This window comes from Phoxinus phoxinus, assembly GCF_949152265.1.
Source record: "Phoxinus phoxinus genome assembly, chromosome: 11".
Taxonomy (NCBI): domain Eukaryota; kingdom Metazoa; phylum Chordata; class Actinopteri; order Cypriniformes; family Leuciscidae; genus Phoxinus; species Phoxinus phoxinus.
Genome location: NC_136886.1, coordinates 4,420,540 through 4,439,146, shown reverse-complemented (window position 1 = coordinate 4,439,146; position 18,607 = coordinate 4,420,540). Strand labels below are relative to the sequence as shown.

The 18,607-nt window shown below is 36.7% G+C and overlaps 1 protein-coding gene across 1 annotated transcript in view; it reads right to left on the bottom strand.

The window, feature by feature from the left end:
- Positions 1–16,005, bottom strand: part of mmp24 (matrix metallopeptidase 24) — a 36,181-nt gene extending 20,176 nt beyond the window's left edge. The window contains exon 1 of the mRNA XM_079627779.1: positions 15,620–16,005. Within this exon, the coding sequence (XP_079483905.1) occupies positions 15,620–15,745 (126 nt within the window). The 5' untranslated portion in view covers positions 15,746–16,005. The remainder of the gene's footprint in view (positions 1–15,619) is intronic.
- Positions 16,006–18,607: the final 2,602 nt, after the last annotated feature.

The following is an 18,607-nucleotide window of genomic DNA, read 5'->3' as shown; positions in this document are numbered from 1 at the left end:
CTCTCTCCTAAACTCAGAAAAATGTATTTGCACTGATGGCAAACTTTCAGCAATTCTCTCAATATCTTTAGGACCTAAAGATGTTTTGACTGCTTGTGGCTGCAATATGGGGGTTGCAAATGAAACTGTATCAACACCTTTTCCCTGAGGCTTTTGTCTAGCTACGCACACTTCAACTGCATTTACATCTGCATTTACATTGTCCTCTATACTATCAAAAGACTGTAGATCAGGATAGCTTTCATCTGACTGTTGGTCTTCTGAGTCACATTTGGTTGAGGCCTTGTTATGGCCCACCTTGTCTGTGAGACAGGACATTCGAGTGTGCAATTGTTTGTTCTGTTCAGTTAATTTAGCAATACACCGAGCTTGTTCTTGTACAATGGATAAGCTAAACTCTCTGTGACATAAGATAATACCTTTCACATTTTTCTTCCTGATACATGCACCCAACACTTTCTTGCAATCTTCCATTGACCATACTTTGTCTGCATCAATGCCAAATTTCTTTGTTAAATTCAATCTGACTGGCTCAGTCACGATGGAGTCCATGTGCTCTGATAACAAAGACTTGAATTCACTATCTGTCCATAAAGGGGTAGTCAGTCTAGTACTTTTCCTAAACATTGTGAATTTCTATGTTACCACACAAACAAACACTAAACTTCTCTCTACTGTCTTACAAACTGAGGGTACAATCTTATTAGCACATGACGCTAATCTTCTCTAGCTTACAAAGGACAGGCCTTCTCTAGCAAGAGGATACACACAAATCTTAACATGTATCTGTTAAAATCTTCCTTGCCTAGCAGAGGATAAACCAAACTATCAGCACATAATGCTAACCTTCTCTGTGAAACAAAGGATAAACAAAATAACTAGCAATTTATGCTAATCTTCCCTGCCTGAACAGAGGATACCAAAATATTATAAAATGAATCGTCTCTAGCAAACGTAGAGGGTGTTACCACACAAACAAAATATTAGCACGTAATGCTATTCTTCCCTGCCTGAGAACAGAGGATACCCAAAATATTAGCGTAATGCTAAACTTCCCTGCCTAAGAACAGAGGATAACTTTCATCTCTAAAAGAAAAACTTTAGAGGATAACTTAGTTAACAACACTTGCAGCTGTTTGTTTAACGCTTCTCTGTCGGCGCAGAGGATCACACTTTTGTACTGGTATTGTAGGTTCTTTTGGATAGTCGCACTCACCAGACCTTGCTTTGTTCAGCTGGAAGTTTTGCTCTGGATTCCAAAAGATGCAGTCTGGAAAGCAGATCTTTGTTTGAGATTCAGTCTGGAACTCAGTCAGTTGAGATCTTTGTTGAGGATTCAGGTTGGAGGAAGCTGGAACTCAGTCAGATCTTTGTGAGTAGCTCTATCCGGGTCACGGCACCAAAACTGTAGGAAACTTTTCCTTCTTCTAAGCAAATACCAGGAGACGTTTGGATCACGTTCAAGCAGAAGTTCTTCTTTATTGCGCGTGGCTGCAATTCTTTCAAACAGTCTGAATCTAAACAGTATACATTGTAGTTATATACATTCCCAGGGGGAGGAGTCTTCTTATCCAGCAAAAACCGGTATGGCAGGTTCTCTAGATTGCTCTAGAGAAACCGAGCCAATCAGCTATTGTATTGCTAATCCAATCATCCTGACTTGATTGCTCAAACCTTAACATTATCAAATGGCTCTGAAAGTAATTTGCAGAACAAAAGGTGAGAGAATTCAATGATTTGACTCATTTACAAGTCTGGCCGGAATCTACTGCTGGAAACTCAATAATCATCAGATAAACCTAAAATGAAATAGATTCTTAAAATTTGTTATCCTTCACTAGACAATCCTATTATACATCACGATATCTGTCTGACTTTGAAAACAAGATGCCTGTGAAAAGATTAAGTGCAGGTATTCTCCAAACTGTTGGAAAACAGCACAATTTTTTTTTGTACATTTTAAGTAAATGAAACATTTTCAATGAGATCAGGGTGATGGCGTTGCAAGTGGCTTTGCATGTTGGTGGTATTACCCGTGCACTTTAATTTTAACAGGAAGTTCTTGTGTACCGCATACTCTTCGTCGATTTTGTTTGTCCCATCAATGGTATAAAAACTGAAGTTGGTCCAGACTTTGGACTTAAACGTGGCTGGGCATCTATTATTTTACTCACACTGCTGTCCACCATCCCGTTAAAATACTATTTTTCTTAGGCTAGTTAACTTATGTTCCTGTTTCTCTTATTCATATGTTGAGCGCCACCTCGAAGAGACATGAAGTAGCGACGCTGCAGGAAAATCTATTCACAGCGCCTTATTTTATTATTTAAAATATCGGTATTTGGCGCCAGTGTAACGATTCTTGTATCGCACAGAGAAGGACAATGATATATTGCCCTATCGAAATTTTGTCCCACCCGTATATCATAACCAAGGATTTTTGGCTAAAATGTCATAGTAATATAAATGTATACTATAAACCAGACAAAGAAGATGGGAGGGATTTAAGGGAGGGATTTGAGTCATATCTAGAGAACAGAACATCAGAGTGATTTAAAGGTCGACTCTTACGACTTAAGCAAGTAAGAATAATAGTATCAATGATTCTAAAAAAACACTGACTAAAGGGGATTAAATACTGATGCCAATATTGTAATATACACTGCCTGGCCAAAAAAAAGTCGCTGTTTAGATTTAAATAGGCAAATGCTTAAGACTAAGAGTATATGATTGGATCATTATTGCAGTTATTATTATGTTTCTAGTATGTTATATGTTTGGCTACCGTTCTTCTAACCCTTATTGATGGAGTCTGTAGCTTTTCATTTCTTAAACAGATAATGGCCTTATTCCAAGATGATAATGCCAAGATTAATCCGGATCAAATAGTGAAAGATTGGTTGTGAGGGAACATGAAGAATCAGTATCACATGAATTGGCAACTCTGAGTCCAGACCTTGAATTCATTAAAGACTTTGCAGAGTGCTGGACTCTTGCATTGTCAATACAAGACCTTGACCAAAAATAGATGCACTTCTTGATGGAAAAACATCACAACATGTATTTGTGATTTGTGACAACATACACAAGTCAAGCACTCTGTAATAAACATAATAATCACAGCAATAATAATCCAATTATTGACTCTTAAGCATTTGCCAGTTTAAAGCAGTGACTTTTTTTTTTTTTTTTTGACCAGGCAGTGTATACTAGAAATATATAAAAAATACCTGCAAAGAGCAATGTAATTTTTCTGAAATCTTTTGATAATCAGTTTTCATTAGCAACTCCCAAAAAACAAAACAAAAATCCCTAGGAAAAACTATAGCATTGTGCCAAATTTTTCCATGGAAGTGCACCAATTATGTATATTATAAATCCAGTTCTGTAATATATAATTTAAGAATAATATATATATTTTTAAAAATTAAACCAACACTAGCTTATCATACTCTTTACTTGTCAAATGCAATGATAAAGCCTCTCTACATATCAAATAATGCACAATCATATAATGCTAACATTGTTTTGCATGTTCCAAATCTGAAATGCAAACTTCACATTGTATCAGCGAGTACATGGCTGGCTCAGCCTCCATGGTAACAGAGGCTCTGCACGGCCCCCTGGGAAATCGTACCCATTAAATAATTCACCAATGCTCTTACTGGTGCCGTCATTATAGCATGGCATACAGTGAAGTCTGAAACCAGCGCTAGACCTCACTATACATGTCTCATCCACTTTGATAAATCAATGAAGGCTGTGAGATCTTAAGAACACAAAAGACTGTGGCAGTTCAGCTCCGTGAATAACAAGCCTTATTTGAGCTGCAGGACTATTTCCGTTCCGGCACTTTGTGGGATTCGGTGGAATTCAGTTCAAAGTCGGAAATCCACATTTCTCGGGAAATATAAATGATAAATTGTTCTTGTGAACTGCATTGATGTCATGGACGGATAATCAAATAAAGGGATTCATCCTCGTGTCATCCCAGACCTGACTTTACTCCTCTACATATATCAAAAGTTATTGGGGATACAATTTACAAGTTGTCAATCTCCAAAGAAGAACCATAAAAGTGATTTTTTTTTTTTTATGTGTGATTTTTATCAATAATAGAGTAGTGGCCGAAATTGATATCCAGCCTTGACATCTTCACCCTTTATTCAAATGTTATTAAAAAATAGTTAAAGATGCAATTATACATGCCAAAGTATACAGACAATGTTTGGCGAGGCTGTCATACAAAAACATTATGAGTACGTGCAAAAACCAGCAAGAACCAACTAAATATTAATGACTGATTATGTTGTAGTCAATGCTTTTTCCTGTGAGCTTTTTGGATTTATTTTTTCATAGTAAAATAAAACCTGTAGCTGTTGCCTTTTTTTGCCAAATTATTTTGTCAGATAAATACCTTAACTACCTTCCCTTATATTTAAAATACTTAAAAATATAAAATATTTTCCTCATTTTAATGGTTTAATCAAACTTGTAGGGTCATTTAAAACAAATACTGTATCCCCTCCGAACATGACTTTTGGCCACTACTGTAGTCCGGGGCTATATCGGTTCAGAATTGCATGCTTACTCTTCCTATTTAAGTACAGTATAGCCAATAATATTTATAATATGCATGGTAAGCAAATATGCATGCATTACTCAGATGACTAATTACATTTGCCGATATGTGTGGTGCACCAGTGTACAGTACACAGTGTCCTCCATCCCACAAGGCAATGCACTCGCTTCACTTTCATTTCTAGAGATGAATGCTAATCTCTTTATGAACTCTAATCAAAAGTTTTCACTGACTAAATTAAACGTGCAATGTGACGAGGTCATGTGACAACAATGTAGCATACTACTGTTTAAAATCGTTGCAAATTGTATTCTTTTTAAGATACTATTTTAAGATATAGTATTTATACTGTACAATATAAATGATATACAGTACTGAGTACCCAGTGAGCACTCCCTTCCAAACACAGCACTGGATGTCTGTCTTTGAGTTTGAACAGCTGCCCATGAAACTCGAAGTCCTTTCGTCATCTCTGCCAGGTGGCCTGCGATGATGATATTCTACCTTGATGAGCAGTGTGCAGTCTTCCATGTGCTCTCCGAACAAACACTAAACAGATCGGATGAATTTCGAGTAGAAACACACCTCAGCAACATCTTCATCTTTGTTTAGGATTCGGTGGAAAATAATGCCTAGAGCAAAGTTTTGGGTTCAAAACAAGTTAAGCTCTAAGTACAGCATCTGTGACATGCAGTCGAATACCACAGAAAATAACGCCAATGCATCCCTCGGTTTGTAAAAACAAGTCAAGTGCATGTAGTGTAATGCTCTTACAATGGACGTCAATGAGACAAGATATTCTGGAGACAGTCTACTAACTATAAGTAACTTTGCAACAACATATCAACTAACTCTCATTAGAGTATCTAAAGTGGACTATCAAAATAATGTGTTATCCGATTTTGTTCTGTTCTTATGGCACACACACAATGAAATACTGTTTAACACTGATAAAAAGTATAAGGTTGAGATTAAGAAGTCTGACTCAAATTACATTGAAACAGCAAAATATTTGCCAGAGCTCAAATATCGTCTGATTACCTCATCGTGATATTTGCTGTAATGTAATCTGTGTAAAGTTTCATGTGTTTTACCTCAAATAAACAATCTGACTCTCGAAGAATCAACCATCAATCCATCTCCTAGAATTTAAAGGGCTTTAAAGGGCTTTTTTTGTGTGCCAAAATATATATATATTTTTTTACATTTTCATCTTTTATGGGGACTTTCCAAAGACATAATGATTTTTATACTGTACCAACTATATTCTATCCCCCTACTATCACAGAAAACTTTCTGCATTTGTACATTTTCAAAAAGCAAAGACAAAATGTCCCCACAAGGACAAGGATTTGGGATATTGCATCTTTGAGGGGACACTTTGTCCTCGTGACTACGGGGATTACACACACACACACACACACACACACACACACACACACACACACACACACACACACACACACACACACACACACACACACACACACACACACACACACACACAAATTAATTTCACTCTTTGAATACTTTGTTTTTGGACAACTAGTAGACTAATCTGCCATCCCTGATCACAAAACAATCAATGCTGAAATGTGCCACATAAACTGAGATCAGACCGAAATGATGGGGTGCATTGATAAAAACATGTGGATGCTTTGAGCAGCATTATACAGAATATTACAGAGCAGATACAGTATAGCATGCACTTACTGCAGTATCACTTTGACATTATTACCGGCTGTAAAATTGTGATCACAGCCCATGTAATTGGCATCTTTGAAACATAAGATGTTCAGGTCATATTGACTCTCCTTTCTCATAAATGTGTGCTAATGAGTAGGGAGTTACAAAAGGAGTTGCGAGGACGGTGTGTGCGTTTAGTTTGAGGAATTGTGTGCATTGATTGGGCGGCATTGCTTCATGACTCTTCATATCTTGAAACCGCATGTCACATCATCACTTGAATCAATAAAGGATCTGTTCTTCGCAGCGATACCGCCTGACCAATATAGAGGAGGAGTGAGAAGATACATTGAGCCATGGTGCTCATGAGGACAGCGTATGTTTGAGTCTGGCTCATGTCATTCATTTAATTTCATGTCATTTCCTGTTTCCTTATCTTATCCCTGTCATTTCCCGTTCTTTCTGCATTGTTCAACAAATAAAAGCGGAGAACAGGTTATTTAAATATAGGCTACTGTAGTCTAGTGGTTAGGGCTGCACAATTAATCAAAATAAAAAACATATTTACGATATGGCTAAGTAAGATTATCAGATCGCAAAGGCTGCAATTTAATTTAGTAAATGAAAAACACGGTGCGTGTTTCACTGTTTATGTACAAGCTATTATTTCATGATTCGGTGTTCGCAGTGTCTCAAAGCGGCAACAAGGTAACTTGCTTTTTTTACAGTTAAACCAACATTTTTTTTACAGTGTAGTTATGTAATTTTACAGTTGTACTGTAAAATAAAATAATAATAATAATTCGTTACATTAATATTCGTTGCTTTTTCTGAGAAAGCGCTATACATAGAAGGGGGGAATCTCCTGATTTTTATTGTGATTAATAAAATTTTTCTTTAATACTATTTTTACAGTGAAATATCTACAATAGGAATATTTCTTATTTTGGTTAATATTTAATGTAATAATATATTAAATTTAGCTTTTGATGACATAAAACATGGATGTCTGGCTTTTATAACAATAGTGCTACAGACATGGCCTGGCGGTTAGCTAACACATTGAACACGAGTTCAAGTCTGACTCGCATCATTTCCCGACCCTCTTTTCCCATCACTTCCTGTCCTTTCGCAATTGTTCTATACAAGTGGCACAAGGGCCAGGCAAATAACGATAAGGACAGTACTGGAGAGGGAAACGGACAGAGATGGAGACAACGAAGAACAAAAAGACAAAGGCAGTGGCATCGAGACAAACAGAGCAAGACAGAGGCGAGAGACGAAGGATGTCGACGGGGAGGGGGAGAGGGAGAGCGATGGAGAGAGGAAGATGAGAGCGTACAGTAGATGGAGACGTGGGGGAGGGGAGCGCAGACAAAGACCGAGAGGAGAGCTGCTGTTTGTGTTCGCGTTCCACACGAAACAATATGGATCAAATGCTTTAAACACCATAATGATTAGCAATGCAGTAACAATTATTACAGTTATGTAGCCATAATGGTCTAAAATCCATCATCTAATGCGAGCAACCCAGTTAACCACATATCATAAACAACACCCTTATGAAAAACAACTCGGCATACTTTTTAAAAGAGGACTTATTACAGAAATAATATACTTTAAGTAATATACTTAAGTTAATGAATGTAATGTTTTTGGACACCTAATTGCATGTTATTTGCAAATTAAATTAAAATATCTTCTAGTTTCAGTTAATATTAATTGCAATTAGTGCTTATTTTGAGCAACTTAAGTAGGACTTAAGTACATCTTTTTATGTAATTCCATAATTACTTATTATTTTTGAAAAATGGTTAAAGTGCACTGCTGAATGTATTGTTACATGCATTATTATGATAAACTAAAATATTCTTTAATGTCATTCCTATTGAAACTTGATTGTCATGTATATATTTGTAACTACACATTGGTAATGATGAAGTTTAGAACATTTAAAATATATTCACTTTAAATGTATTATTGAATAACACACTAGTACAGTTACAATTATAATCAAATACTTGACTTGTGCTTATATGTTAGTCAACACCTCAAAATAAGTGTATGTGATTTAAAATGCACTTTAAAGAAAAACTTTTAATTTGAAATTACTAAAAAGTCCACTTTTTAAAGAGGTGTTAAGAAACATAGTACACAGTAAAATAAGTACGGTGGCCTTTTATTCCATTAATATTATCTTATCTCCAAGTACAGTTTTTCTGAAAATATACTTTTAGTGTACTTTTGCACATTAAATACGATTAAGCACACTTCTTTTTCAAAAGGGCAGCCATTACAGTCAAGCATTTTACATGAATAATGACTGTAACAGCACTAAACAAACTACATTTTTTACATTTGACAAAATGCGGGGGGAAAAGTGGTGGTCCTCCTGTGCAAAACTAAAATGCACTATGTTGTTTTTAGCACATTGTCATGAAGTTATTAATCTGTTCTGGGTGAATGCAAAGCTATTTATGAAATTAAAATGTTTGTTCAAACTCTTAACACTTTGAGCACTAGTAATCATGATGCTTGTCCCGAGTTAAGAGGAACCTGACAAGTCAACATACTACATTTGCTCAAATCTACCAAAATTGCTAAAATAGCACAACAAAGGCAATGCACCATTCAATTTCAATTCAAGTGGTGATACTAGCACAGGATTTGTGAGAACTAATTAGGTTTTTCTCTGGCTTACTTTTTTTCTCCCTCAGCATGTGGTCTCCTGAAGAGACATATTCAGGACGAATTAGACTTTATATGAGGAAACTGTGCCATCCTTATTTAGTTCCCTTCATCAATTGCACAGTCAAAGCGAGGACTGCTTTCTCTCACCACAAACTAGCATAACCAACGAACACTACAGCTTCTACAACAGACAACTGAATATTTCATAAAGACAACAGTGTTTTAAATTAATCCTATAAACAGAAAAAATACCATAATGCCGTCAAGAGGAAAGAAAGCAAACATAAAATAACACAACAATAGATTCCTTTCACAGCCTTCACCGCATGAGATCCGCTAGGGACCGGAGCAGCGTGCGGCGGTAGACTGAAGTGTGTTTCAGTGTATACTTCACACACTCAAAGGTTCTGGCATGCTTTAACATCATTTAAAGGCTACGGCGAAATACATTTCTCACAGTCAGAGACAAAAATCAGGGCAAGTAAATATTACATTTCTATATCCACACACAGCAAAATCCTCTGTTATTTTTTAACCGTTAAAACAAGTTCTGTAGCAGTATTGTGCAATGGTAAGTAACATAGTACAGTGCATTGATATATATATATATATATATATATATATATATATACATACACACTATGGTACCGTATGACTACCATATTTGTGTTTAAAACTGTATTATTTTACATGGTAGACCAAGGTACCGTACTTCCGAAAATACCATGAAATTACCGTACAAATACGTACAAAAAACAAAGTACAATTGTTTAAATGCCATCTTTGTAAGTGTGATGTAAGTGTCTTAAAGATGTCTAATACTGTAAATGATATTTTATGAAATTAGGTATTTTAGGGGATTTTTGTGGCATTAAAGCCATTGTGTGAGGAGGTGGTGGTGGTCATTGTTTTCTTCACTGTTCTCAGCAGATTATAGGCTTAGGACAGCAACACCTGTAGCCAAGCTATTCAGAATCAAAGTGATACAAAATTAAGGCATAAGTCAATGAATAAAATATACACTGCGTGCAGAATGAATAGGCACGTTGATCTCAATAACTACTATTTATTTTGTATTTAATCATTTATAAGTTATATATAATTGTTCATTAAGGCTGGAGAATGAAAAACACCTTATATTCAGGTGTGCATAATTATTAGGCACGTTTTCTTTTACAGAGAAAATAAGCCAATAAAGAGATTTAACTCAGACTGAAAAGTCAAAAATAATGAAATGCCCATGAGAAGGATGCAATACTAATGCAATACAGTTAAGGCATGACCATTGGACAATAAAAATGCTCATTGGGTCAGACAAAAACAGGTGGAGAAGAAAAGACACATGTTAACTGCAATATAATTCAGAATTAAGGTGAAGAATAAAGTGTGAAACCATCAGGAACCGTTTAGTCTCCAGCGCCACCATTTCCAGAACTGCAACCCTGGAGTCTCCAGAAGTGCAAGCTGTCCGGATCTCACAGACTTAGGTTAGGTAAAGACTGTTTATGTATTCATTTACTGAGATCTTTAATAAATCTCATGCCTCAGCATGACTCTAAAGCCATCAAATTTCCCTCTCAAACATCTTTATAAATGAGCGAAACGCCAATAAAGGTACCAAGCATGCTTCACATCAAAACATCCTCGAATCTCCATTCGAAAAATGAAGCTTTTCTAAAAGCTGAATGAATTTCCTCATAATGGTCCCGAGTCTTTGTTGTACAGTAAATGTGTGCAGTTCATTACAGGAAGCAACCGCTGAGCATTTATATTCAAATCCAACAAACTGGCGGGGCTTAACTGCTCCTGTGGCTAAAATTAAACTGTCAGATGGAGACGGCAATCTAACCTCGCCGGGTTTCAGCTTCTCAGAGTGACATGCAGGTGGAGAGGTTTTGTATCTGCACAGGGCTAGACACAGAATAGAGAAATCAATTGATAGTTCAGGAACAGAACTAAATCAGACTGAAAATCCTGCATGACTGTATATAGAGCTCAACCACCAAATGACCAAAAAGCTCCATTATGCCTTATTAAGCTACTTCCTGTATGAAACAAAGCAAATGGTACAATGAGTTAACATAAAAAATGCTTAGGTTTTTGTTTTTGTGCCTTTTTTTGATTAGATTAGACGCTGGGATTCCTCTAATGTGCAGATAGCAGTTCGATATCACAGGCTCGCTTAAATACAGCATCTACAAACTAGATATTGACATTTTCTGAAGAAACGGTGAGTGGTGCTTACCCAAGAAAGTTGCTGCTATATGCGATTGCTGGGTTGTTCCTGGCAATAAAACAAGTCTGATCACTGAGGGGAAAAGAATTGCAGTTTACCACTTAACATTATTGTCAGTGAGCAATAGTAATAGTGATGTGTTCTTTGCCTTTAATGAAAATCTTCTGATGAAGACCAGCTTCTCTTTGCCCTGTGAAAACTCTGTCTTTTGCAGATAACAGCTGTCATCCATTAAAACGGATGTCAGACAGAGACGGCACACTAAGTCATTCGCATCTTGTCAAACGACATTCAGAAAAGATCACTGACATGCTTTTAACTAAACAAATAACTTTTTATCCAAATGACTTGAGATTCAAGTCAAAACGCTCGGCACAATTCGCCTCCGAGAGTCAAAGCCTTTGTTTAAAGTCAACATGAAATGACATTTGCGACCCATTTTACTGTCATAATGTGAAACAGGATATTTAACATGAAAAAAGCAAGGCACGGTTTTATTAATCACGAAATGTGGACTTCATGTTGATGATTGTTGATGATTGGTAATTTGACTGTATCCTTGATATGACTTGATTCATTTCAGCCAAGGACAATATTTTTGACATAAGAAAACAAGTATTGTTAGAACTATTACATTTTTTTTGTTAATTGAAAATAAAGCGTAAATAAAATAAAATATACATTTATACAAAAAAAAAAAATTCATTGAATTGCCAAGGCGACCATTTCCAAAAAATGTTTGTGGAAGTACTTCCTAAAATAGCTAAAACTAAAACGCTTTAAAGCTGAATAGAAATATATACAAAAATAGTAACAAAATCACTAAAACTTAAGCTAAAATTAAATAACAAAACTGAAAATATAAAAGTAAAAGCTATTCAAAATATTAATAAATACTATAATAATATATAAATTATACTAAAATAACACTGCATGAAAATATAAAAGTGCAATATTTAAATATTAAAATATAACATTTTCCTTTGCCAGGGATACTACAGTTTCATAAATACCAAGTCAGCTCTAAGGCAACAATCCAAAACTGAGGCAACAAGACTGACATGAGGCTCTGTGTACACCTGGTTTTAAGATGCGATTTGGTCGATCGGATCACAGGTAGACGAAGCACACATTCCCGTTTACACCGGGTGTTTTAATCTGTCTCTTTTGTCCACTTGCAACCACTTCTGTCCTGATTCTTTATCGAGGGGAGGGTCTATGGCCGGGTAAATGTATGGCCTTTTTTTTTTTTTAGATCTTTCGATATAATGGACAAAATAAGTTTGCACAATTTACATATGAACGCGCCCGGAGACTATATAAAAACATACGGAGAGCATCAGTTTTAGTTTCTGCTCTGACATCCGCGAGACCAGCCGAACGCTGCGAGTGTGTGTCAGAAATCAGGAACGGTGAGAGGACATCGTGCTTGGTACGGTTTTCATCTTCAAACTAAACTTGGGTCTTCAGTCGACAAAGTTTAAATCCCGCCTCGCTTCACATAATGTTTAAGCGTTACTTCAGTAGATGGTCTTTGCTGTTGGAACACATTCGACCACATGAGCGTTTGCACTACGAAAGCAATCCGGTCAAACGCGCTATCGATGACCTCTGGAAGTGGACTAAAGTGGACAAGCTCAAAACGCTTTTGACCCCGTTTACACTTGTATTTAGCGTCGTCCACTTATGATCAGGAGTAAACACAGCCTAAGAGTATGAGACTGAAGCTTGCAGAGAATAGAGTTTCATCTTTTCCAACTGCCATCCCCATTATCATTATCCCCATTAGCAGCTCCAACCGGTTCTTTGTCATTAGCTTTAGTAAAGGAACAGACACTTCTTCATGGTTGACCAGAACTCGTGACACACTTAACTAGTACTGCAAAAATCATATTTACTGCTGGCATTTGTTCAGCACAACTCAACCAAACTACAGCAAATACATCCAAATCCACATCCAAATCACTGCTTCTGCTTCTCTGGTGATGGAAGCTGTTTAGTGAAGCAGAATGTGGCCTGCTGAGATAGGAAGATATAATCTATATAATATGGTCTAATCTGATATCATAGTCTAGTCTTAAAAGATTAATATGTGAAAACAGAATGAGCAGTTAACTGGATCATCATGATCAGATTATTTCGTTTTGATGGGATACTGACATCGGAACCTATTTTCCCTCCATTTTCGATATCTAACAGGAACCTTTTACACAACAGGTACGTTTACACAACAATGATGTAGGCTACTAAAAATGAAAAAATTTTCCTTTGCATTTTTGAAAATTTTCGCCTACAGATAACAATGTTCGTCAAAACGATCCATGTAAACATGGATCTGCAAAAATGAGTAAAAACACTGTATTCTGCTCTGCCAGGCCAGTAGTTGGCGATGCCCATAGACTGAACATGTAATATGCATGATGTCACAGTTTCACAAATTTGTGTTTATGTAGTTTACATGAAGATGATCACAGTATCGGTTTCAAAAACGTGCACTTTGAAACCTTTTTCAAAATTTTCGCGTTTTCACTGTTGTCATGTAAATAACCGGCTATATAAAAAAAATTCAGTTTTTAGTTGGGAAAAAAATCATGTAAACGCCTGTAAATATCAGTTTATGCAAGTTAGGGACTACCACACATGTTATGAATTGCAATTAAAAAATTAGGTCATGAAGCTAAATAATGTGTATATGCTGATAATTGTGTACACACAAAATTTGATCACGCTGTTTTGTAAGTAATGAATCAATGAATCAATCAAAATTGTGCCCATAAGAATCAGTGTACAGAATCAGTGCTATGATGTGCAATCACGCTGAAGCACCTGCTACAAGTCACTCTCATGAATGAAACAAAGAAACGGAGGGTTAAAACGCTCCTGGCAGAAACAACCAACTCTCGGAATATCAAAGAATCTATAATATTGTCATTTTTTAAATTTTAGGACAGAATTATTCATTAAAAATGAGATTCATGCATGTTGATATCCACAAAGACTTTCAGCTTTGCTTACACACACACACACACACACACACACACACACACACACACACGCACGCACACACACACACACACACACGCATGCACGCACGCACGCACACACACACACACACACACACACACACACACACACACACACACAAACAAGCTCCATTTCACAACATTTGCACACCTTGTATATCTTAATCCACTGCATTTGCATACTAGCAGTGAAAATCAGCCTTTTAGCAAGCAATTTATGCCATAAAGAAATGCTTTATCTTTAAATATTGTGACATAACAGAGCAAATGGTAAGAGCTCTATTCACCAAGTAACCTCTTGCCACAACAAAGCTGAATCCAGGAGAACTGCTCTTGTGAGCTCTGGCTCTACTCAAAAGCATCCCATGCCTTTCCCATCAATTATGGAAGAACCTATATTTGGAACACACAAAAACAGCAGCTGCACATCAAAACAAAAGCACTACGGCTATAAATGCAACCTCTATCATTGAGAAACAGTTCTTGAGTCCTTAAGGAAATTTATTATACTAGCTAATCTCCATCTTAACTGAAGCTCTTTGTCCTATCTTTGCTCAAAAAGATGCACGTATCTTGAACAGGACCAGTTGTGTCATTCAATCTCTTATAACATTGCACTGAGCATAAATGCTCGATGCTCCCAACAAAGATATATGGTATAATAAGGGAATGCTTGTGGGGTGAGTGGCGCAATGAAATTATCCAATTACTGGCAACCTGATAATGGTTTCAGTGTGCTGTATTTCCAGGAAGAGCTAACATAAAACACTTAATGTCTGTCTGGGGCCGAATATAAGGCAAAACGAGGCAGAGAGAAATAATGAGATTTCATTCACATGTGTATGTTGGTTGCATTGTTATTATTGCATTTTTGCACTTCCTACAATGCCTTAAAAATAACAAATCCTAATGAATAATACAAACATATTAATATCATATAAATTAAATAATCATGTTTTCGAATATACAATATGTATTCAGATATTGATGTTTGGGTGCATTGTTATTGTTTTACCTCTAGTATCATGCTTGTTTACAAGGTTCGGGTATGGTAGGTAGCCTACGAATTTTAAAATATCAAGTATATGTATTTAATGGTGATTATTAGCTATTAATTGTTTAAAACGATAAAAAATAAATGTGTGTAAAATAATTGCTTTGGTTGTTATTTTCACTTATGTATTTATGCATTCCTATATCGTTAATTTATGATATGCTTGATCCACTTCAGCAAATAAACCCGTTTGAATATATACTTTATTCTAATGGCCATCATCTATCCAAACGCTGTGCGCTTTAACGCATCCGTGTTGCTCAATGGAACAGGTTCTTTCACGCGCAGCCAGTGGAGGTGAGGATGGTGGACAGTCTTTCGTCTTTTCGTCTAGTCTTTCCACGTACCTCAACAATGAAGGTCCTCTCTTCTCCACAAACAGACACGACCCAAAAGAGAATGTGGAAATAGCATGTTTTCCAACAGAACCCCGGGAGTCCCGTCTTTCGCCCCCTGGCTCCCACCCCCGCCATGACTGTCCCCAAATTCCCCCCACCGTCCGCCGTTGATTTCCAGGCTTGTTTCTTGTGTATGGTCTTTGTTATTTCAGAAAAACAACAACGAGAGTCCTATATTCCTGATGGTGCTTTGAGAGTTTCTTCTCAGTCGAGCGTTAAATTCGCAAAGCCATTTTGTGTTGCGTCTCCTCAAGGTGGTGCGTTAAAATGATGCTGCGCCGCTGATGCGCTCGAGCGAACGCAGCACCGTCAGCGCGCACAGCCCCGCGGAATCCGAGTCATTGGGAGAATCGGTTCTTTTGAACCGTTCGTTTTAACGAATCGTTTCTTAAACAATTCGGCAATTAGGCCACTTTTACCAATCACCTTCAATAAAAGGGGTTTGGTTATCATTAAAAGGATAACGCTTCGGGTTATGCTTCCTCTTAACGATTATCTCTGTGGGAGGAATATGCCTAGGCTATATAAAGAAAAAAGTTTTATTTTTGCCAAAATAAACTGATGAGTATTTTTGCCACTCAGCCAAATCGAGAAATCATTTCAGATTTCTCAAAAGGTGTATAGCCAATCATAAATAAATCTAGATTTAAAAAAAAAAAAGTGTTTTCACAGAAATAAATGCAAAATAATCGGTAGGCTACCTATATAAATGTGGTGACGCAGCCTATTATTTATTCATTTTATGAAATATATAGCCTAGCTAAGCAGCCTACATCTAATTACGTGTTGTCATAATAATTAACATGTCAGTAATTGCACGTATTTACTGTAGCCTAAGTCTCATGACAATAATAGAGCTTGGTTCGTTCAGAATCGGACTCAAACAAACTTAAACAGGACTGACTCTGAGTAACCACGCCAAACAAGTCGATGATTCATTATAAAGAATCAGTTCATACGAGTCATTCGTTCGGGAATCGGACCACATCGGAATACACAAATAACAATGAGTAAAATTTACTCCGTTTTTTGGCATGGTTTTGCACACTTTTTAAAGTACATTCTAAAAGTAAAATTCACTAAGTTAAGAAACATTTGAGTAAATAGTCTTCATTTTAGACATCAGCACATGCAAGTCAACTTCAAATATAGGCCTAGGTATATAAACCTTGTAAATATATAAACACCATTTTAACATCCAAGGAGATTTTACTGGGTTGTAGAGCTATACTTTAAATGTTGTAACCTTTGTGTTCTTCTTTAATACAGCAAAAGAGCAAATTGAGACATATGATGCAAATCACATAAAATGCATGCACTCTAAAACTCACTCTCAGCATGGCCATTTTTAAGCCATTTCATCTGAGATACAAATAATTAATTGTAATTTGGTTAACGTCAATCGTTGCACTGGACTTCAGTGTTATACAGTGTGGTGTTTAACATGAAATGTGGTAAAAACCTTGATTACCTGACGCAGTGATGCGGTAAATTATGTTCATCTTAACAACCATCTCAAAGGTGTTCACTGTTCAGGGATCACAGAAGGCTTTGTGTCTGAGGGAAGGGACACAGAAGCGAGGAATGGAGGAATAGGAAGTCAGAGAGACAGGTTGTGTTCTGGGTGCGCTGCCGTGTATCTGGGTCACAGTGTGCAGAGCCTGTACGCCAGCCTTGGAGATGCTCCTCTCTGCGGTGTGACAACCACGGGATGGAAGCCAGAGCTCCAAGATGAGCAGCAGGGGACGCCTGATTTCTAACAGTCTCTCCATCTGGAGCTGTGTTAAAGCAGTTCGACACACACATGTTGGGTTTCCATGTTTTATGGGGACTCTCCATATAGACATAAGGATTTTTAAACTGTATATGCTTTCCCATACCCCCTCACAGAAAACTTTCTGAATTTTTACTTAATAAAAACAAAACATAATTTAGTATGATTTATAAGCCGGTTTCCTCATGGGGGCCAACAAATCTGAAGGGATAGTTCACCCAAAAATGAAAATTCTGTCAGTAATTACTCACCCTCATGTTGTTACAACCCCGTAAGATTTTCGTTCATCTTCGGAACACAAATTAAGATATTTTGGGTGAACTAACCCTTTAACGTAGCGTTTACCTGATGGGGACACTGCATAGACTTCTATAGTTTTAATATGCAGTTATAAATACTATAACCTAACCCTAAAAAATGCATTAAAAAAGAAAAAAAGGCATGTACATTTTTTTGTCTGTGTGTGCCATTTTAACAAATGAGGTTGTCCCCAAGTTTTTGTTTAGCTCACTTCTGGAACAAATTTGTCCTCAAAATATGGTTAAGTAAATATGTGTGTATATGTAAAATATATCATTTCATATTAACGCATAATGTGACCCATAATAATTCTAGTTCATAGAGCTGGATTAACATGGCACACAACAACTGCATTCAGCAATTAAAAAAGAAAAGAAAACAGCAATAAATATGTATTTAAAACCACTAAGTTTACTAGTGAAGCTGCAATGAAGTCATCGTGGAGTTCCCATAAAACACTGTACCACACTGAACAGTGCGTCTCAGACAAAATGACCAACACACTTCACCCACTCACCATCCACCAGCCTCCATTTGTAAACAGCATCTGGAGAGAGAGAGAGAGAGAGAGAGAGAGAGAGAGAGAGAGAGAGAGAGAGAGAGAGAGAGAGAGAGACCTTCTCATCCATCTGTCTCTCACTCTCACACCTCACTTTACTAGATTGTACAAATAAGCATGTCATTTCATGTCATGTTCCTTTGTTGTTCCAAAATGTTCCTGTGTTGTGCATTAAAAGGTTGATTTTCACTGACTACTTCAGACATTTTACAGCGAATAGCTAACTAATCAATTGATCTTTAAAGATACATTTATATTAATAGAGACAGAAGATTGGTCAAGTACTTGTTTATAATATATAATA